Consider the following 15,527-nt stretch of genomic DNA (forward strand, 5'->3'; position numbering starts at 1 on the left):
CCATCATGTGTTAGGTCTCAGCAGTTTTGTCACTGACAGCTATTGTAAACCTGAAAGGGGCCAAAGGAAGTGCAATTCTCTTTCCTGTCATTGCTGTTCCTAGTATAAAAAGAAATAATTATCCATTAAAACATGTGCTACAAACAGTTGGGAGAAAAGGGAGCCGGTGGATACAGCGTGGAGAAACAAAGAAATGTTGAAATAGCTGACTACAAAACCAAGCAAACAAAAACATCTCAACAAGTTTCTGCCAAAAGGCTTTATTTACCTTAATTATAAAATGGCAAAAAGAATCCACAGAAATATGACAGACCCATCATTTGGGCCAAGCCTTTGCTCTCTCATGAGAGCTCCTTACGTACCTCCCCCATTGCCAGCCACTTCAGGTGGGAAGTGAGTCAATTTACCTACATATTCACATCTCATACTTTTATACACTTATAAATACATGTGACTAAGTAAAATGTTGGGTACAGTCAGTCTCTTGGATGCTGACCCCCACATTCAACCATTTTAACTGGTGGGAGCACATACAATTATCTTCTGTCCTAGAATGGAGAGCAATCCTTAGAGTGCAGCCTCTTCTAGGACTTCCAGGGTTTCAAAGGCTCAAATTGGTAGTGCACACATGTTAAAACAGAGCCAACAGTTATTATAGAACAGCAAAAGCCTCATCTCTTTAGCACAAATATCAGGGAAGGCAGACACTAAGTTCCATAATCTCATCCGTATCTTCTTCCATCCCTACTGTGGGGGAAAAGTCTCATTCTGTAATCTTATGCATATTTTCTGCAGAATTAAAACCCTAGCTTCCAAGTACACATACACAGGATCAGGATGTCCAATCCTGGAGTAATAGGAAGAAAAATGCTAAGAAGGGTGATCAAGTATGTTCCAGGATGTTCCATTTCTCTACTTGGCCAGATGGACTAGACAGCTAAAGAAATGCATACATAAAAATAGATAGAAGGAATGAGTAAGATGGCACAAATAAGTTTCAAGGGAAAAACAAGAAGTCTGGCATTTCTACAGCCACAGTCTTGGACATTACTTGGGAGTACATCCTTGTGCTGAGTGAGGTCCAGGGTCGCTGCAGGCACACAGCAGGTGTGGGGAATGGCTTTTGAAAAAATAGAGAGCGCAAATGGGCTCCTGCCTTCCCTCCAACTGGTTTTCCTGTGCTGAAACAGGAAAAAACAGTTTTTGCTAGGATGCGATGTGGTTTCCATTTTTGCTGTTTCATGGGCACAGAATACTTCACATGGAGCAGCAAAAACTTCCCTGTTTTAGCACACTGTGCTGTTTTAGCACAGAAGCCTTATTCTCTCCCCCCGCCCCCAGCAGCATTCTGAGCTCATTTGGGCTCTCCTTTATTTTAGAAGCTATTCCCCACAACTGCAGAGTCTGTAGAGAACCTCTGTAAGAACCTTAAATGTGCAGTTGGGTCCTCAGTGGAGTTTTCTTGGAAGTAAACGTATTTTGGATTCAGCTGCAAGAAAGGAAGGAAAGAACTTTCTGAAGGGATAAGTTACTCAGTGCTTCAATAAACTTCAACAGGTCACATTTTGAAAAGAGTCTACACCTGCTGTTTTTCTTCTGTATCAGGTAAAGAGGGGGAGACAAATGTCTTTATAGCAAGCAAAAGTACATTATATTTAGAATATTCAGGAACAGATTTCATGTTATTCTTATAGAGCCTCAAGGGTTCAGGTAGCATGAGATGATGTCCAGTCCTCTATGTATTCATTCATATGCCAGTCTCTTCACACACCATTTTCTCCTGCCTGCTCCAGCAAACAAGAGACAGCTTTATCCCACAACAAGAAAAGGAAGATGACAAAAGGGGTCCAGTGCATGGGATGATTGCATTTCTCCCCCCTGCCACCTTGGGATCTTTCAAAGAACAGATGGGATGAGGATGTCCATAGACAGCGGTTTGGCTCCCTTGCTAGAACTGCCTTTTATTCTCGCATGTAACAGAGCAATCCCACTAGGTTATAAAACAAAAGTGATTATCATCTCTGAACAGAAACAAAATTTTCTTCCCTTTCGGCAACTATCAGCAAACAATAGCTTTCACTGTGCATCTTTTTGGAGCACTATCAGGACCTAGGTGTTCCAAGTTAACTGAATTAATAAGCAGTGCAATGGACCAGGCTGTGTTTGGGACAAAGTGAGGCTTTACAAAGGCTGATTGCCTTTGTCCCCTTTTGTTTCCCTGAACATGGTCACTTGAGATAAGGTAAAGTGGAGATATAATTATCAGGAAAGAAAATATAGCATACTATCATCATTCTTTGTTCCTTGTCCTGCATAGCTGACCCAAATTTTCTGAGGAAAATGGAGTACCAACACCTTTTCTAGAGGAACTGCACATGCCTTTTAAGTAGCATATAATGGAAACTTCTATTTAAACTCCCTCTTTCTTCATAAATAGTAGATGCTAATTTTGATGTAGACTGTAACTTCCAAAGTGGTTACCGTCCCAAAAAATAAGACTATCTTGTCGCATCATACTGCCTGAATAACACAGTTACAGAACTGGCCCATATTTCTTTATCACTTGGAGGAAAGACTCCTTAGAGTAATAAAGATGTCCATTCTAAAGTAACCAGATGCAAAGAGTTCCTCACATATCATTATAGATAACAGGGATAATTCTCTCCAAAACTGGATAGTCCACACTTTGTTTCTGCGCCAGCAGCAATACTATGAGTTAGGTGACAATAAAGTTTGGTTGTCACTCGTATCCAGGATTAGAAAGCTATCCTATAATTTATAATGGAAGTTATAGCCACTGAAAAATTATATGATTAATTTAACATACAGCTGTTATAACATTACTTCACAATGAATGTTTTTAACTCCCTCCCTCCTACAGGCAGCACAAAAGAATATTCAAGTTTAGTACTGGGTTAGTGTTATCTAGTATGTGAATATTGCAAGACCAACACTTTAGGGGTTACATCTGCCACAAATATACGATAACAAGGGTAAAAAAAAAAAGCCAATCTTCCGAGGCATGGCTAGGGCAACTTGGTGCTACCTACCACACTCTAAGTTGTGCAATGGGGTTTCTACTCTTCAATTTCTTAGTAGGGAATATTTAAAAAACATCAGAAGTGGACCAAGGGGAAAAAATAATCACCTTCAGCAAGAAGATATAATGCTTTTTGACTTTATAATCCCCGCCCCCTCCCCCCGGCAGCATCATATCACATGCATTCCAGTAACTACTCTTGCTGGACGGTCTGGCAAACCTTCTTGCTGTTAACTCTGTCACAAAATCATAAAATAGGAATCTGGTGCATTTGGGTTTTAAAAGGAAAAGCCCTGCTGAACAGAGGCACTTTCCACCGTATCTGCTAGCTCTGTCCATTATGTCTGCTGAAAGTGTTTCCTCCAGGTGGTTGGATCTGGATGGAGTCGAGGAGAGGCCTTAAAGCTTGTCCAAAGGGTCTGAAGAAGTGAGGAAGGTGAAAGAGAAAAAAGAAGAAGAGTGGATGTAAGGTCTCCAAGCATTCTCTGCCCATATAATTCCCCAACCAAGCCTGAAACAAAGCTTCTTCTCAACAAAAGTGGAAAAAAAACCCCTAAGTGTATACCCAAGGGAGTGAGGGAAATACATACAAGGGTGGATCCAGACAGCTTTTTCATTCAGTCTCACCCAACTGCCCTCTTTACCATGACCTCTGTTCCACACAGCTTTTGTCTATGCAGGCCCCATGATGTCCCGCACAGCCTTTTTTGGAAGGCCAAGAGAACCCCCTTCTCCCTTTTCTACCAGTGGAAATGCTGGCTGGATCCAATGTGACATGTACCATTCCAGGGTAGCCTGTCTCTGTAGGACACATGCACAAATGAACAGAGCCTCAAACAGCATCTGAACCATCTGCATAATGAAGGGACACAAGAGGGGCCAGAAAAAGCTCATACGCTCAATACCAACTGAAAGTAGAAGAATTCTTCTCACATTTTGCCTCTTTTTCCTGGTGGCATTAGCCATACTCCTTTGCAATCAAAATGCTACTGTAGTCCAAATTATTTGGGTGATCCTGCATTTGCTAGGACAGTTTGCCATCCCATGAAGATACAGAATAAGATAAAGTAGGAGATCTCCAGGATCACTCACAATGGCTTCTGAATCAAACCTCACAGGATGCACACTGCTTTTGTGGTGGCTGTCCAGAAGTCAGAAGTTATGCCTGATTTCCTAAGAATGCTAAAAAGAGTGCAGAGAGCTGTAAACTCAGCTCCTAACATTTTGTCCACATCTACGGCTGTTATTTTCAGAGGCATATCACAGAAAGCTGTGTTTCTCTCCATGACTCCACCAGACCATGGCCACGCAGCCCCAAAAACCCACAACAGCCAGATTTGCTTTCTTATTTATTTTCTGTTGTGGATGCTGGTTTTGTGATCTTTTGTGTTTATTGTTAAAAGTACGTAATTCAATGTCAGAAACCACTGTAGTTTTAAAAGAACTGAATGTGGTTGTATAAGTACATTAAATGGAACAAATGAACATGTGCTCTGGCATCTTCTGATGTTGCAAGGGATGCTAGAGAGCACTCTTCAGGCTGGATGCTGCATCCGCTTCTCTCAGCCACTATGCTGAGACAGATATAATAAGGCTGAGGGTGACCCAGAGGGTGTTCTGCTTCTCCAGAGATGTTTCTCTAAGCATCTGCTTGGAATGCCTGAGCAGCTAGTTTAGTCCTTGGCTAATAGGCATTGACAATATTCCTGACTGCAGGTTCAAGGAAGCGTTTCTTGTGTGTGCTTTGTTCATGAAACAATCGAAGCTTCTTAGTCACTGCAGTACTTTTGGAAAGTTCCTTGATATGAGAGAAACATTCACAAAGTCACTCACATGAAAGCACTCCCCACTATACTCTTTTCCACTGAAAGATTTAAGTAGAATTGTAACTTCACATGCTGGACTGTCTTTGGCCAATTATGCACGTGTTTGCTGTGTGGTGAGGGTGAATGTCTGTTGCAGCAAGATTTCTTGTATGGACTTATTTCTTCAAGCCCCGTTTTGATTTTTCATTCTCCCCGCAGCAAGTGAAACCACTTCTAGAACCAATTTAATTTTGCTTCGCCACCAGAGTGGGAAGATTTGCCAGTCAGCCCAGTTTTGCTACAGACATGTTCCCTCCACCAACAACCAGGCCTCCCCCTCCCTCACTGCGCTTTGCACGCCTTCCTCCTTGACCCCACCTGAATGCTGCTGGTTCCTTCCTGCTTCTCTAAGTGCACATATCCAGAGATCTATATCTCAGTCTCTCAACATAAAATAACAGAAAGGGCTTTTACAAGGAACAGAACAAGCAGGGCTCCACCCCACCCCACCTCCCCTGCTCTGCTTCTGCTCTCTTGGTGATCAGGCAAGCTTTTAAAACTTTATTTCAGACAAGCCTTTCTCTTCTCTTCTTTTGCAGTAGCAGCAGCCAGAGAAAGAGAGAGATGAGATTTGAGAACCAGAAGGACCAGAGCTTGTTTGAAGTTTCAACAAGCAGCTGAGGGGGAGGCACTGGGCTGCCTCCTTGTGTGTAAACATGAGGAAAGCCCTCTGCAAGCCCAGTGCACAGAGAACAGCCTTGCGGTAACTGTTCCATGGGTAATGTGCCTTTATTTTAAAATGCTCCGCTTGGGTCCTAGCGCCTACCTAGTTCTGATAGGTAGGCAGGCACTAGGAACCAAGGGGAGCTTTCTAAAACAAAGATGATCCAACATGTGGCAAATGAAGTTACAATTCTACTTAGATCTTTCAGCGGAAAAGAGTACAGAATGTTTGCTTAATTTTTCCAAATGTAGCTAAGACTCTAAAATGATGCTGTTTTTAACAGCATTAACAGAGACTAAGAAATAACTCTGCCTTGTTCAGATCTTTGCTTGAAGCCAGTCTGAAGGATATGTCAATATTTTAAACAAACACAATCAATGTCATTACCAAAGAATTCCTAAAACTTACAGTTATTAACATTAATATATTTACTTCCCAATCCAATCCAAAACCTTTATTAGGCATAAAACCGGTGTATGTCAATATATTTACTTTTGGCACAATCTTTACAAAGCTAAGATTCACATTCTAAGACTATACATTCTAAGTGGGGAAACCAACTTTTTGGCCCAAATACTGTACAGATGTTGGCATGCCAGCAAATAAAATGGGGGTGGGAGGTAGGAAGAGTTGTACTTGGTCAGATACACTTGGAGTAAGTAAAGCTACCAGCTTTTTTGAAATTTCCCTTGACTTGGATGATGTCTGTGCAGGTTTGGAAGGCAATGAAAGGCATAAAACCAGGCCTGTAGCTTTCTCCTGAACTGCTGGCCTCAGAAATACTTTGGTTGCTTGGGCAGAATGGTTCAGTGTGTTACTGGAGTTGCCCATTCTTATTCTAAAGAGTGCTGCATTTCATCTGTCAATGGGGACTCTACTCACGTTGCAAGGACTTCTGATGGAAGGTCTGTGATGTAGGAAGGGATCTTTCTCCCTGTCAAAAACTGTGCCACTTCATTGCTGAATGTATTGCAGTTATGGTCAAACAGATTGTAAGATTCTCCTCTGTAGCCCCAAAGCAAAGTCCAAACACAGGAAAGAGAATGAACAAGACAGAAAGCAAATCAGTAATGAAGAACAATCACCCTTCATTCATAGGAACTGTAAAACAGCTTGTATAGTGTTCATAAAAACTAATGGGCCTCATAGCACTTGTATCAAAGGCTGGTTATATATTACATGCAAATGTGCATATTGATACCAGAAAAAAGTATCAGCTTCAGCAGAAAATAATTTTGAGTGGAAAAGTAGGAAGTAACCCTTTCAATACCTGCAGTTTTTTGTCTTTGAATCTCCCCCCTCACTTTATCTGCAGGATGGCTGTTTTGCTAATTTCTGTACCATTACATACTTCTGTAGTACATATGAACAACTGACCTGTTTCAGTACAGGGAGAACACACAATTCTCCTTGAAATAGAGTTTCAAGACACCTCGTTCTTCAACAATGAGGTAGGGAAAGAAAACCTCAGAGCAGAAGGCTGTGCTTGGCACAGGATAACCCATGGCTGTATTGTTCCAAATTATATATCAAAGGATACATGACTGAACAGAAGACAATCAACCAGTGTTGAACTTTGTGTTATGGTTGGCTCAGTACAACTGGGTACACACAACACAATGTTGTAATTTGAGGTAGCTCCCTCCCCCAGCTCCAGTTTGGGTTTAAGACTGCAGTTTCTAGTTCTCCAGATTTCTGGTTCTCCAGCTCTGAAAGCATAACTGGACCCCTTAAACCCAAAACAGACAATCTAGCTCCATGGGGAAGTTGTCAAATAATGCAGCTACGGGAGGGCAGATAAGGATCTTGTTCCTCCAGTTCCATGAAGATGCTTCTCTATGAAACTGAATGGCTCATACTCAGACTAGTTGCTGTTGTCTGAAGTTGCCAACTTCCAGGAGAAAAGCATTTCCCATCCCATTAATAGAGGCTTAATGGGACACTATTTACACTTTTGCTATGAAAAATCCAACTGTTTATTTTACATATGAAGCCTTTATTAAAGGAACAGGGCATTATTTTCTGGGCCCACCAGAAATCCTATTGAAAATTGGTGTGGGTGTGAGACACACTTTTTCTCATTAACCCTTGAAGCTGGTAAATTGAGCCTAAGGGGAATTGACCTCATGGCTCTTCAGGGGGAGGTCAAGTCCCAGAAAAATTTCTCCACTCTTGCAGTTCTGAGTTTAGGAAGACAATGCGAAGACCTGACACTAGACCATGGGATGGAGGTGGGTGGTTTGGTAAGTAGATGTAATATCACCTCCCTCTTCTCACCCCAGGACACCAGAAGCAAGTCAAGTAGGCTTAAAATCACTTTTTGAGCTTCTCAAAAAAATCCCAGCCTTGCAAGACAATGAAAAAAACCATTAGATGGCATTTTTGTTGGAGACCAAAGGAAAGGTAAATAACAGTCTCCTAAATTCTCCTTTCATCCACAACAAGAGGGCTGCATGTGATTTCCATTTGAAAGATAATAGGAAGATATTTGCTTCCAGTCAGCCTAAATATAGTTGCGAGCGCTGCCCATGTACCTAATTTGCCTCCTACCATATTCATGTAGTATTAGACTCTCCTAATCTATGACATATAATATGAAGCAAAACATAAGGAAGTATGGCTGTGCAAATGATTCCAACATGAGCTCTGAAGTAGTCAGAATACTTCCCATAAAATTATAATTATTTTAATTTTTTTTGTAGAACTTTATGGCCACAGGTCTCTCAAAAGTTAAAAAAAGGAAATGCTTGTGAAACCTGTACCAAGAAGTCTTCCTTCTGCTGTATCGTTCCTATTTTCTTACCTGAATATAGAATCCCCCAATGAGGCCAAGTATTCCAGGAAGAGATCTTCTGTAACTTCTGTGCATCCTAGGTCTACAATAGAATCTGGAGGCCCAAGCAATGTTCCACCCTGTGAAATTTATATTCCAGAAGATAATAAACATCTTCACAGTAGCTCACTGTCTAATGGACTGACTGTCTGTGCTCCACTGAAATTGCTCATACTACTGCCAATACACTGGTAATTTCTAATGGTGGGGAAGTTCCAAAAGGACGCTTCCATATCCCCAACATGGGAACTGAAATAGAAGTAAGGAACAGGATGAACTTTGGCTTCTACTCTGATTTTTTTGTGGGGAAAAGGGACTCAAGACATCTGCTTAGTCAGTTGTGGGGACAAGAGACTCAAGACATCTGCTTAGTCAGTTGCCATTTACATCTCCTTGCAGCTTTATTACACACCAAAACACCGGAGGTGAAAGAAAGCCAGTATAGGGTAGTACAAACTAAGAAAGCTGTATCTTTTGCTTCAAGCCCCCCACATATGAACTAGTGAAAAAAGTTAACTTCATTCAGCCAAAAACTTATTGGACAATGTCAGCCAGCTCTGATTTCTAATGGTGGTATAGGATATAATGCTAGGTATAACACATCCAAAATTAGAAAACTGCAGCGCACACACAAGAAATATACAGCCCACTATATATTTAGGAACTGGCGATGTTTTACTAACTACCCCATTTACTCGCTAATTTTCTAAGTTATAAAACATTATATACAGCAACCTACAAGGAGATGTAGAGTTAGAGACTTACAGGTGGACAACTGGAGATCCCACCACTTCCATAAAAGAACTCATCCCTGTGGACAATTATGGAAGTGTGCCTGTAAAGATAGGGAAAAGGGAATGGGGAGAAGGCATGTTGAGCAAGGCTGTTAACGATAGGTTGTTTTGGAGACATCGATTCATAGGTGTCACCATGAGTTGGAAATGACATGTCAGCACTTTACACACACATGTTGAAAATAAATGAAATAGAACCACGAGTAAAAATAATAAAAGCCTCTTTCTTAGGATATTACAATATAAAATACTTTAGCAAAATTTATGGGAAAAACCAGAAACATATTTCTGCATCTCATTTTAGACAGCATCTTCTGTCCACCTTTCAGCAAGTATTGGGACTATTTGTGCCTTACAGTCAATTGCACAGATCAATTACCAGTGAAAATAGGAGGTTCCGTGAAAGTATGTATTTTATATACGGTTTTCATCAATTTACATTAATTAATTACTTACATGAGGTTTAAGTAATTGTTTGGTTAAGTTTCTTAAAATTTCATACATACAAAACATGATTATGAATAAAACCACAAGTTCTGAAGGGGAAAAAAGCATTAGTATATAATATGTACAAATGTTACAGTCTACCATCTCAGAGGAGGCATGTACACTTGCATGAGTGAGAAAGAATTTGCCTCTTCTAGGATAGCCACTGATACCAGCAGTTTTCAAAGTGCTTTTATTAATTATTTTTAATTACTGCAAAAAGTCAAAGGTTTTTTAAATCAAATCAAATACATCAAGTTTAATATTACAAAATGAATAATGCATTTTATACTTTAATTTTCCAGTTTGGCCGATTGATAGATTACATAGATGATCCCAGATTCAGTCCCTGACATTCTACACATAAAATTAGTTTGTGTGGAAGTTTCCAAGGAAACCCCTTTTCTGTCCTAGATCCTCAAGAGCTGCTACCAGCCCCAAGAGGCCAACTAAATTGCTGACTTTGAACATTCATATGTTTAGTGGCAAAATTAAAGTTCATTATCACTGAAGATCCTGAACAAGGGTCGCTTTGCTTCTGTGTAACACAGAGCATATCTTTTGGGCTAGGGTGTAAGTAGGGTTGCCAACGTCCTGTGGAAAAAGATGCCTGTCCATTTCCTCACATTGTGCCTCCATTAAAAGGGCACAATACACATAACTGCTGGAACTTTGACTTCCAGTACAGGAAAGAAGCAGGTAAAGCACTTATGGTCTAAATTAGGATCCATGTTATTCTATTAATGCAACAGCTTTGTGCAAAAAGAGACAGTAGAGGGAATATTTCACACTGTTAAACATCCAGTTAAATTTTGGTTACTCACCAAATGCCATCCAGCTGCTTCCCTGTATATGTAAGAAAGAAAGCAGAAATCTACTGAGTAGCTTGCAACCTATAACCTCTCTCAACTATTAATTCACATTGATTACAAGCAAGATACAGAACCAAGTGAAAGCACAAAACAACGAAGACAACAGTATATTTCTTTCCCTTTGATAAAGTTAGTGCCATGGGTTTTGAATTGCATGGCAATGGGTCATGCTGTTGTCCTTGAGGGTTAAGCTAACAGGTCAATGTGCAGGCTTCCTGAGGAGAAGGCAGGGATTGTTTCTGACACAGTCTGCCAAGAGGGGCTGTACAACAGATATGCCGCTCATCCTAAAACTACCCAGAGGCCAAATACTAGAACCTGCTCTTAGAGCAGGGGTCTGCAACCTGTGGCTCTCCAGATCTGGAGAGCCACAGGATGCAGATCCCTGCACTTAGAGCATGCTAGGAAATAACTATTTGCCTGGATGGTTGCCATCAGCCTAGAGGGGAAAAAAATCCTGCTAATTATTTTTAATCAAACAAGTACAGCTGCATGGCAATTTGATGGCAAAAATCAGGAAAACCATGGCATAAATAAAATAGTAGCCACTGTTGTGAAATACCAGGCATATATCTGAGGAAGGGAACAGAAGGAAAATTACTGAGGAGATTGGAGTTGCTGCCCAGGTCCACAAAGGAAAAGATGGTTCTTTAGAGGTATGCAAGTCCCAGAAGGGTTTTAAGAATAAGAACCAGCACCTTGAACGGAAGCCAGAAACAGAAGAGAGATCAGTGTAGCAGGTTGAAGAGGATAGTACTATGTGCAAAGCAGCTAGACAATGGTCAAGCTGCTGCTGCATTTTATAACAGAAATTTATGAGCAGCCTTCAAAGGAAGCATTGGAGGGAAGGCAGAAGAATTAATTCACGCCCAGCACTGCTCTCTCTCTCTCTCTCTCTCTCTATATATATATATATGTATATATATGTATATATATATAATGCACAACAAAGAGTGGTGTGCTCTATGGGCACTATGCACACAATCAGCTTATGCAAGAGTTGTATAGATAAAATATAGTTTGCACCAACAGAACACACTGCACTTAGTTGCACATGGTGGCAGGATAAAGCCTGATGCAACTGAAAACAAACCAGAAATGCACAGTATTTGCACACACTTATAATATATAGCTAGGATTCATAGCTGCCTTATAGTCAGCAAGAAATCTTCATCTGAAAATGTGTAATTATGCCTGACAACAAGTATAGTTGAAATTCTGAATAAAAAAATTCAGTCACCTGTTGCTTTTGACAATGAATTCAAAAATTTCTGAGATACATAAAATCATTCTGATTTTCTATAAGAGTGCAGAGCACCTTGAAAATAAGAATTATTATCAGAGCACAATGGGTCAAGTGTGTCAAGTAAACACTATATAAAGTTCTGAAAGCAGAAGCAATTTACTACAAAACACACTAAAATAATTTCTCTTTCATTTGAAGAAAGAGATATATATCATCCTTGATTTTCCAAACGTACAAGGTTTTTGGGGGGTCTTCCCACCCACTTCTTTAAACTCCCCCGGGTATTCTCAAATTTGATCCATAAGTTTGCACTGACACTGTCATCAATGACTGTGTTGCAATAGCCACTTCATACAACAGTCACACAATATAAGCACCTCCCACACACTGAATAGTTTTTAAAGCTAAGCTTTTGTTTATACACTGCAGACTCATACAAGCTTATTCTTGTTACCTTCTGTGTACAGGACTGCAAAGCAGAGACACCAGCATTCCTCTTTTCACTAGCAGTATGTAAAACCCAAATAGCTTAGAAGAACCAACACATGCAAAGGGATTTTAGATACCATTTTGGTGGGGATATTTTCTGGACAATCACCATACTTTTTTGGCACTCTCCATACAATTTCCTTAATTTATTGTTTACATTTAAAAGTTGTACTGTGTAGCTGGTAACTTGCCTTTCCCCAGAACTCAAGAATTTTGCTGTGAGAAAACATAATTCTTTTTCATATATATATGTATATATATATATGGGTGTGTGTATGTATGTATGTATGTATGTATGTATGTATGTATGTATGTATGTATGTATGTATGTATATACACACACACACTCACACACTCCACCATAACTGATAAATTGTGCAACTAACAAAACCATGTTCAGACAGCAAGGGCTCAGGAAGATATGTCTGTGTGGCCCGGCCTAGAACATTTATGCCCTAAGAAAAGCTGTTATTACTTTAGCCTTTGTTAAAGCCTTTCTATGAGTTCTGATAATACAAATTAGAGCAAACCATCTCCCCAAGTGTAATCCAAGTTTTCTGGATTAAATAAACTAAGAGAAATGCTCCAAGCCCTGACATAGATATCGCAGGCTAGAATGATCCTAGAAGCTAAGTAGGGTTGGCCCTGCTTAGTGTTCAGATGGGAGACCACAAAGTGTCACTACAGAGAGACAGGCAGTGGCAAATCATCACTAAATGTCTCTTGAAAACCCTACAAGGTCACCAAATTGGCTGCAACTTGACAGCAAAAAAAATAAATTACCACTTATACTTACTCCACATATGAGCCAAAGGGGTCAATAGTCTAATCTAGCAACTATCCCATGAAATCCTGGTGCATTTACTTTAGCAAATACTTCTCTCTGAAATGACTTTGTGATTCACACACACAGATACAGTCTCTATTCCCCTCTGCACTCATATATATGCAAGTCCTGCACTACCTATCTTTTGGGGTACACATACCTGAGGGTATGTGTACCTGAGTGGCTTGCAGCCAACAAACGGTTCCATTTCAGTCTTGGTATTCTACTCCTGTTTTGCAAGCATACATTTAGAAATGTTATTAGAGAATACAGTTAAAGAGATGGCTTTTCATTCTCCGCTCTCTACTATCCACAATGTCTTGCAGTCAGGATAGAGAAAGCATCATTTAAAGACAGCCTTCTTATATCCAGAGCAACTTGGTTTTTATATTGTAATGTTATATTTAATAAATATAAATTCAGGATAAAGAACTACCACAAATACTGAACTGACCATTTTACTAAACAGTATAATACAATTGGAGACCAGCAATTCAACACTGATGCAGCTTTCCACCTTACTTACAACTCTCACCTGTGAATATTTACTCAGAAGTAAGTCACAGTGAGTTCAACAGGACTTACTCCCAGATGGGAAAGCACACATAGGATTGGAAGTTTGAGATCTCTCCATTACAGATGTACAGTTAGAAGACCCTAGGTCTTATCAGGTAAATTGCTCTCTCATTACTTCAGCAGGCCAGAAATAATCAGATTAAAATTAATGATACAATTATAATGTAAAAAAACAACAACAATTAGCACTATATAAATTCTAAAACTGACAAAGTTGATTGCTCCTATGACTAGCTTAATACCAACAACGCCAGTGAGGAATGGATCTGGGAATGCTCAATATTGTGTTCATGTGCAAGTGGATTGATTGATACATTGTCAAGAGACTGCCTCTCTACAAAGAAATCCTCTTCTTCCAGTTTCACAACAATACTTAGCCTTAACAACCAACCCTTAGTGAAGTTGGGGGAGGGGGGAGTACTGATAGCATGGCAATTAGTTAAAGTACACATGACAACTTCTGACATGACTAAGCAGCTAGCATTCATGGCAGACATATAGAAAGAAAAATAGTAATTATATCTTACAGGCAATTTTTTGCAGCCACAGATTAAAATGACTACTGCTCTGGAATTATACACAATAGAGTAACTGATTTAGATGCTCTGGTTGGTATTTAAATCCAGTGACTCTGACAAAAGTGCCCTGAACAGTGAACAACACTGAAATCAGCTCTGACAACACAATCTCAAGTTGTACTATTCAAAGCTCAGCGGTATAAACTGGAGATGATTTTAGCTCAGCTACAAGCTACCATTCACCACAGTGACTCAGGACCCATGTGCATCACTGTTAATACCAAGAGCCACCTTACCAAAGGGCCTACTAATTATTCAAACTGTTACAACTTCCATGGTTTTGGGGAAAACAATATACAACAGCGACCCTTGTTCGATCACAGAGCCGGTTTTTGTCTTCAATCACCCTGTAGCCTATACACATACGCCCAGGTGAAAGAAACTCAGTTAAGACGCCCCAGGCACCCAAAGAGGCACAGATTTGTCTCAATCATCATGACATGCAGAAACATGCACCTCCCAAGATCTTTCTTTTTGAACTCCCTCCATCCCAGTCAGGTCGCCATGCTCGCCCAACCCGACCTTTGGATGCTAGCTGGGTGTGACGGTGGTGGTGGGCCCAGCATCTCATCCAGCCCATCCACCCACGCATCTTTTGGGACGCAGAAGAGAAGGAAAGGGGGAAAAAAAGAGGTGAGAAAGGAGCGGTTCGTTTTGTCACCAGCAGATTTTCGCGTCCCATCGACTTGGCGCATCAGATGAGGCGTGTTCCCATCCGAGGATGGGGAGCTGGAAGCGCGCAGCTCTCTTCTTCCCCAGCCAGGGGAGAAATTGAGGTATCTTGTCGCCTCCTCCGCCCCCCAGGCACTGGGGCAAAGGCACCAGGTAGACATGACCCCACCTGAGGGGGAGACATGGCCCACCCTTCCTCGCTTCTCCTCCTCCCACCCCTTACCGAGCATGATAGGGCTGAGGCGCCGCGCCATGCCCTTGGACAGGTCGTACACATAAAGCTTCACAGGGTACAGCATCGGAGGGGAGTCCATGGCATGAAGAGGAGCGGGGGCTCACTGGAAAGCCCTGAGGACGGAGGGAAAGGGAGAGCCCAGCCCAGCCGGCTCCCGCAGCCCCCTCCCCGCTCTCCTGCCGTGGCTGATGTTATAACCCAACTGACAGAAGGGACAGAAAAGAGGAGGGTGAAGAGAACGCCTTCCACGCATGCGCCACCCCCACAGGCGATCGTTCGGCCGCCTGTCACGGAGCCTCTGTGAGGAAGCGGTGCTAAGCGCCGGAAGGCGGGGCTATGTGCCGAATGCGC

At 41.2% G+C, this 15,527-nt stretch overlaps 1 protein-coding gene across 1 annotated transcript; it reads right to left on the reverse strand.

Annotated features, from left to right (window-relative positions):
* Positions 1-234: 234 nt before the first annotated feature.
* On the reverse strand, positions 235-15,491 carry DESI1 (desumoylating isopeptidase 1). The gene is made up of 6 exons (XM_048499727.1): positions 15,165-15,491; positions 10,507-10,528; positions 9,168-9,237; positions 8,373-8,482; positions 6,452-6,574; positions 235-3,459 (listed from the first exon to the last, which is right to left on the reverse strand). The coding sequence occupies exons 1-6, from the start codon at positions 15,253-15,255 to the stop codon at positions 3,366-3,368; spliced, it is 510 nt and encodes a 169-aa protein (XP_048355684.1). The 5' UTR covers positions 15,256-15,491; the 3' UTR covers positions 235-3,365.
* Positions 15,492-15,527: the final 36 nt, after the last annotated feature.

Source organism: Sphaerodactylus townsendi, linkage group LG06 (assembly GCF_021028975.2).
Source record: "Sphaerodactylus townsendi isolate TG3544 linkage group LG06, MPM_Stown_v2.3, whole genome shotgun sequence".
In the NCBI taxonomy this organism is placed as follows: domain Eukaryota; kingdom Metazoa; phylum Chordata; class Lepidosauria; order Squamata; family Sphaerodactylidae; genus Sphaerodactylus; species Sphaerodactylus townsendi.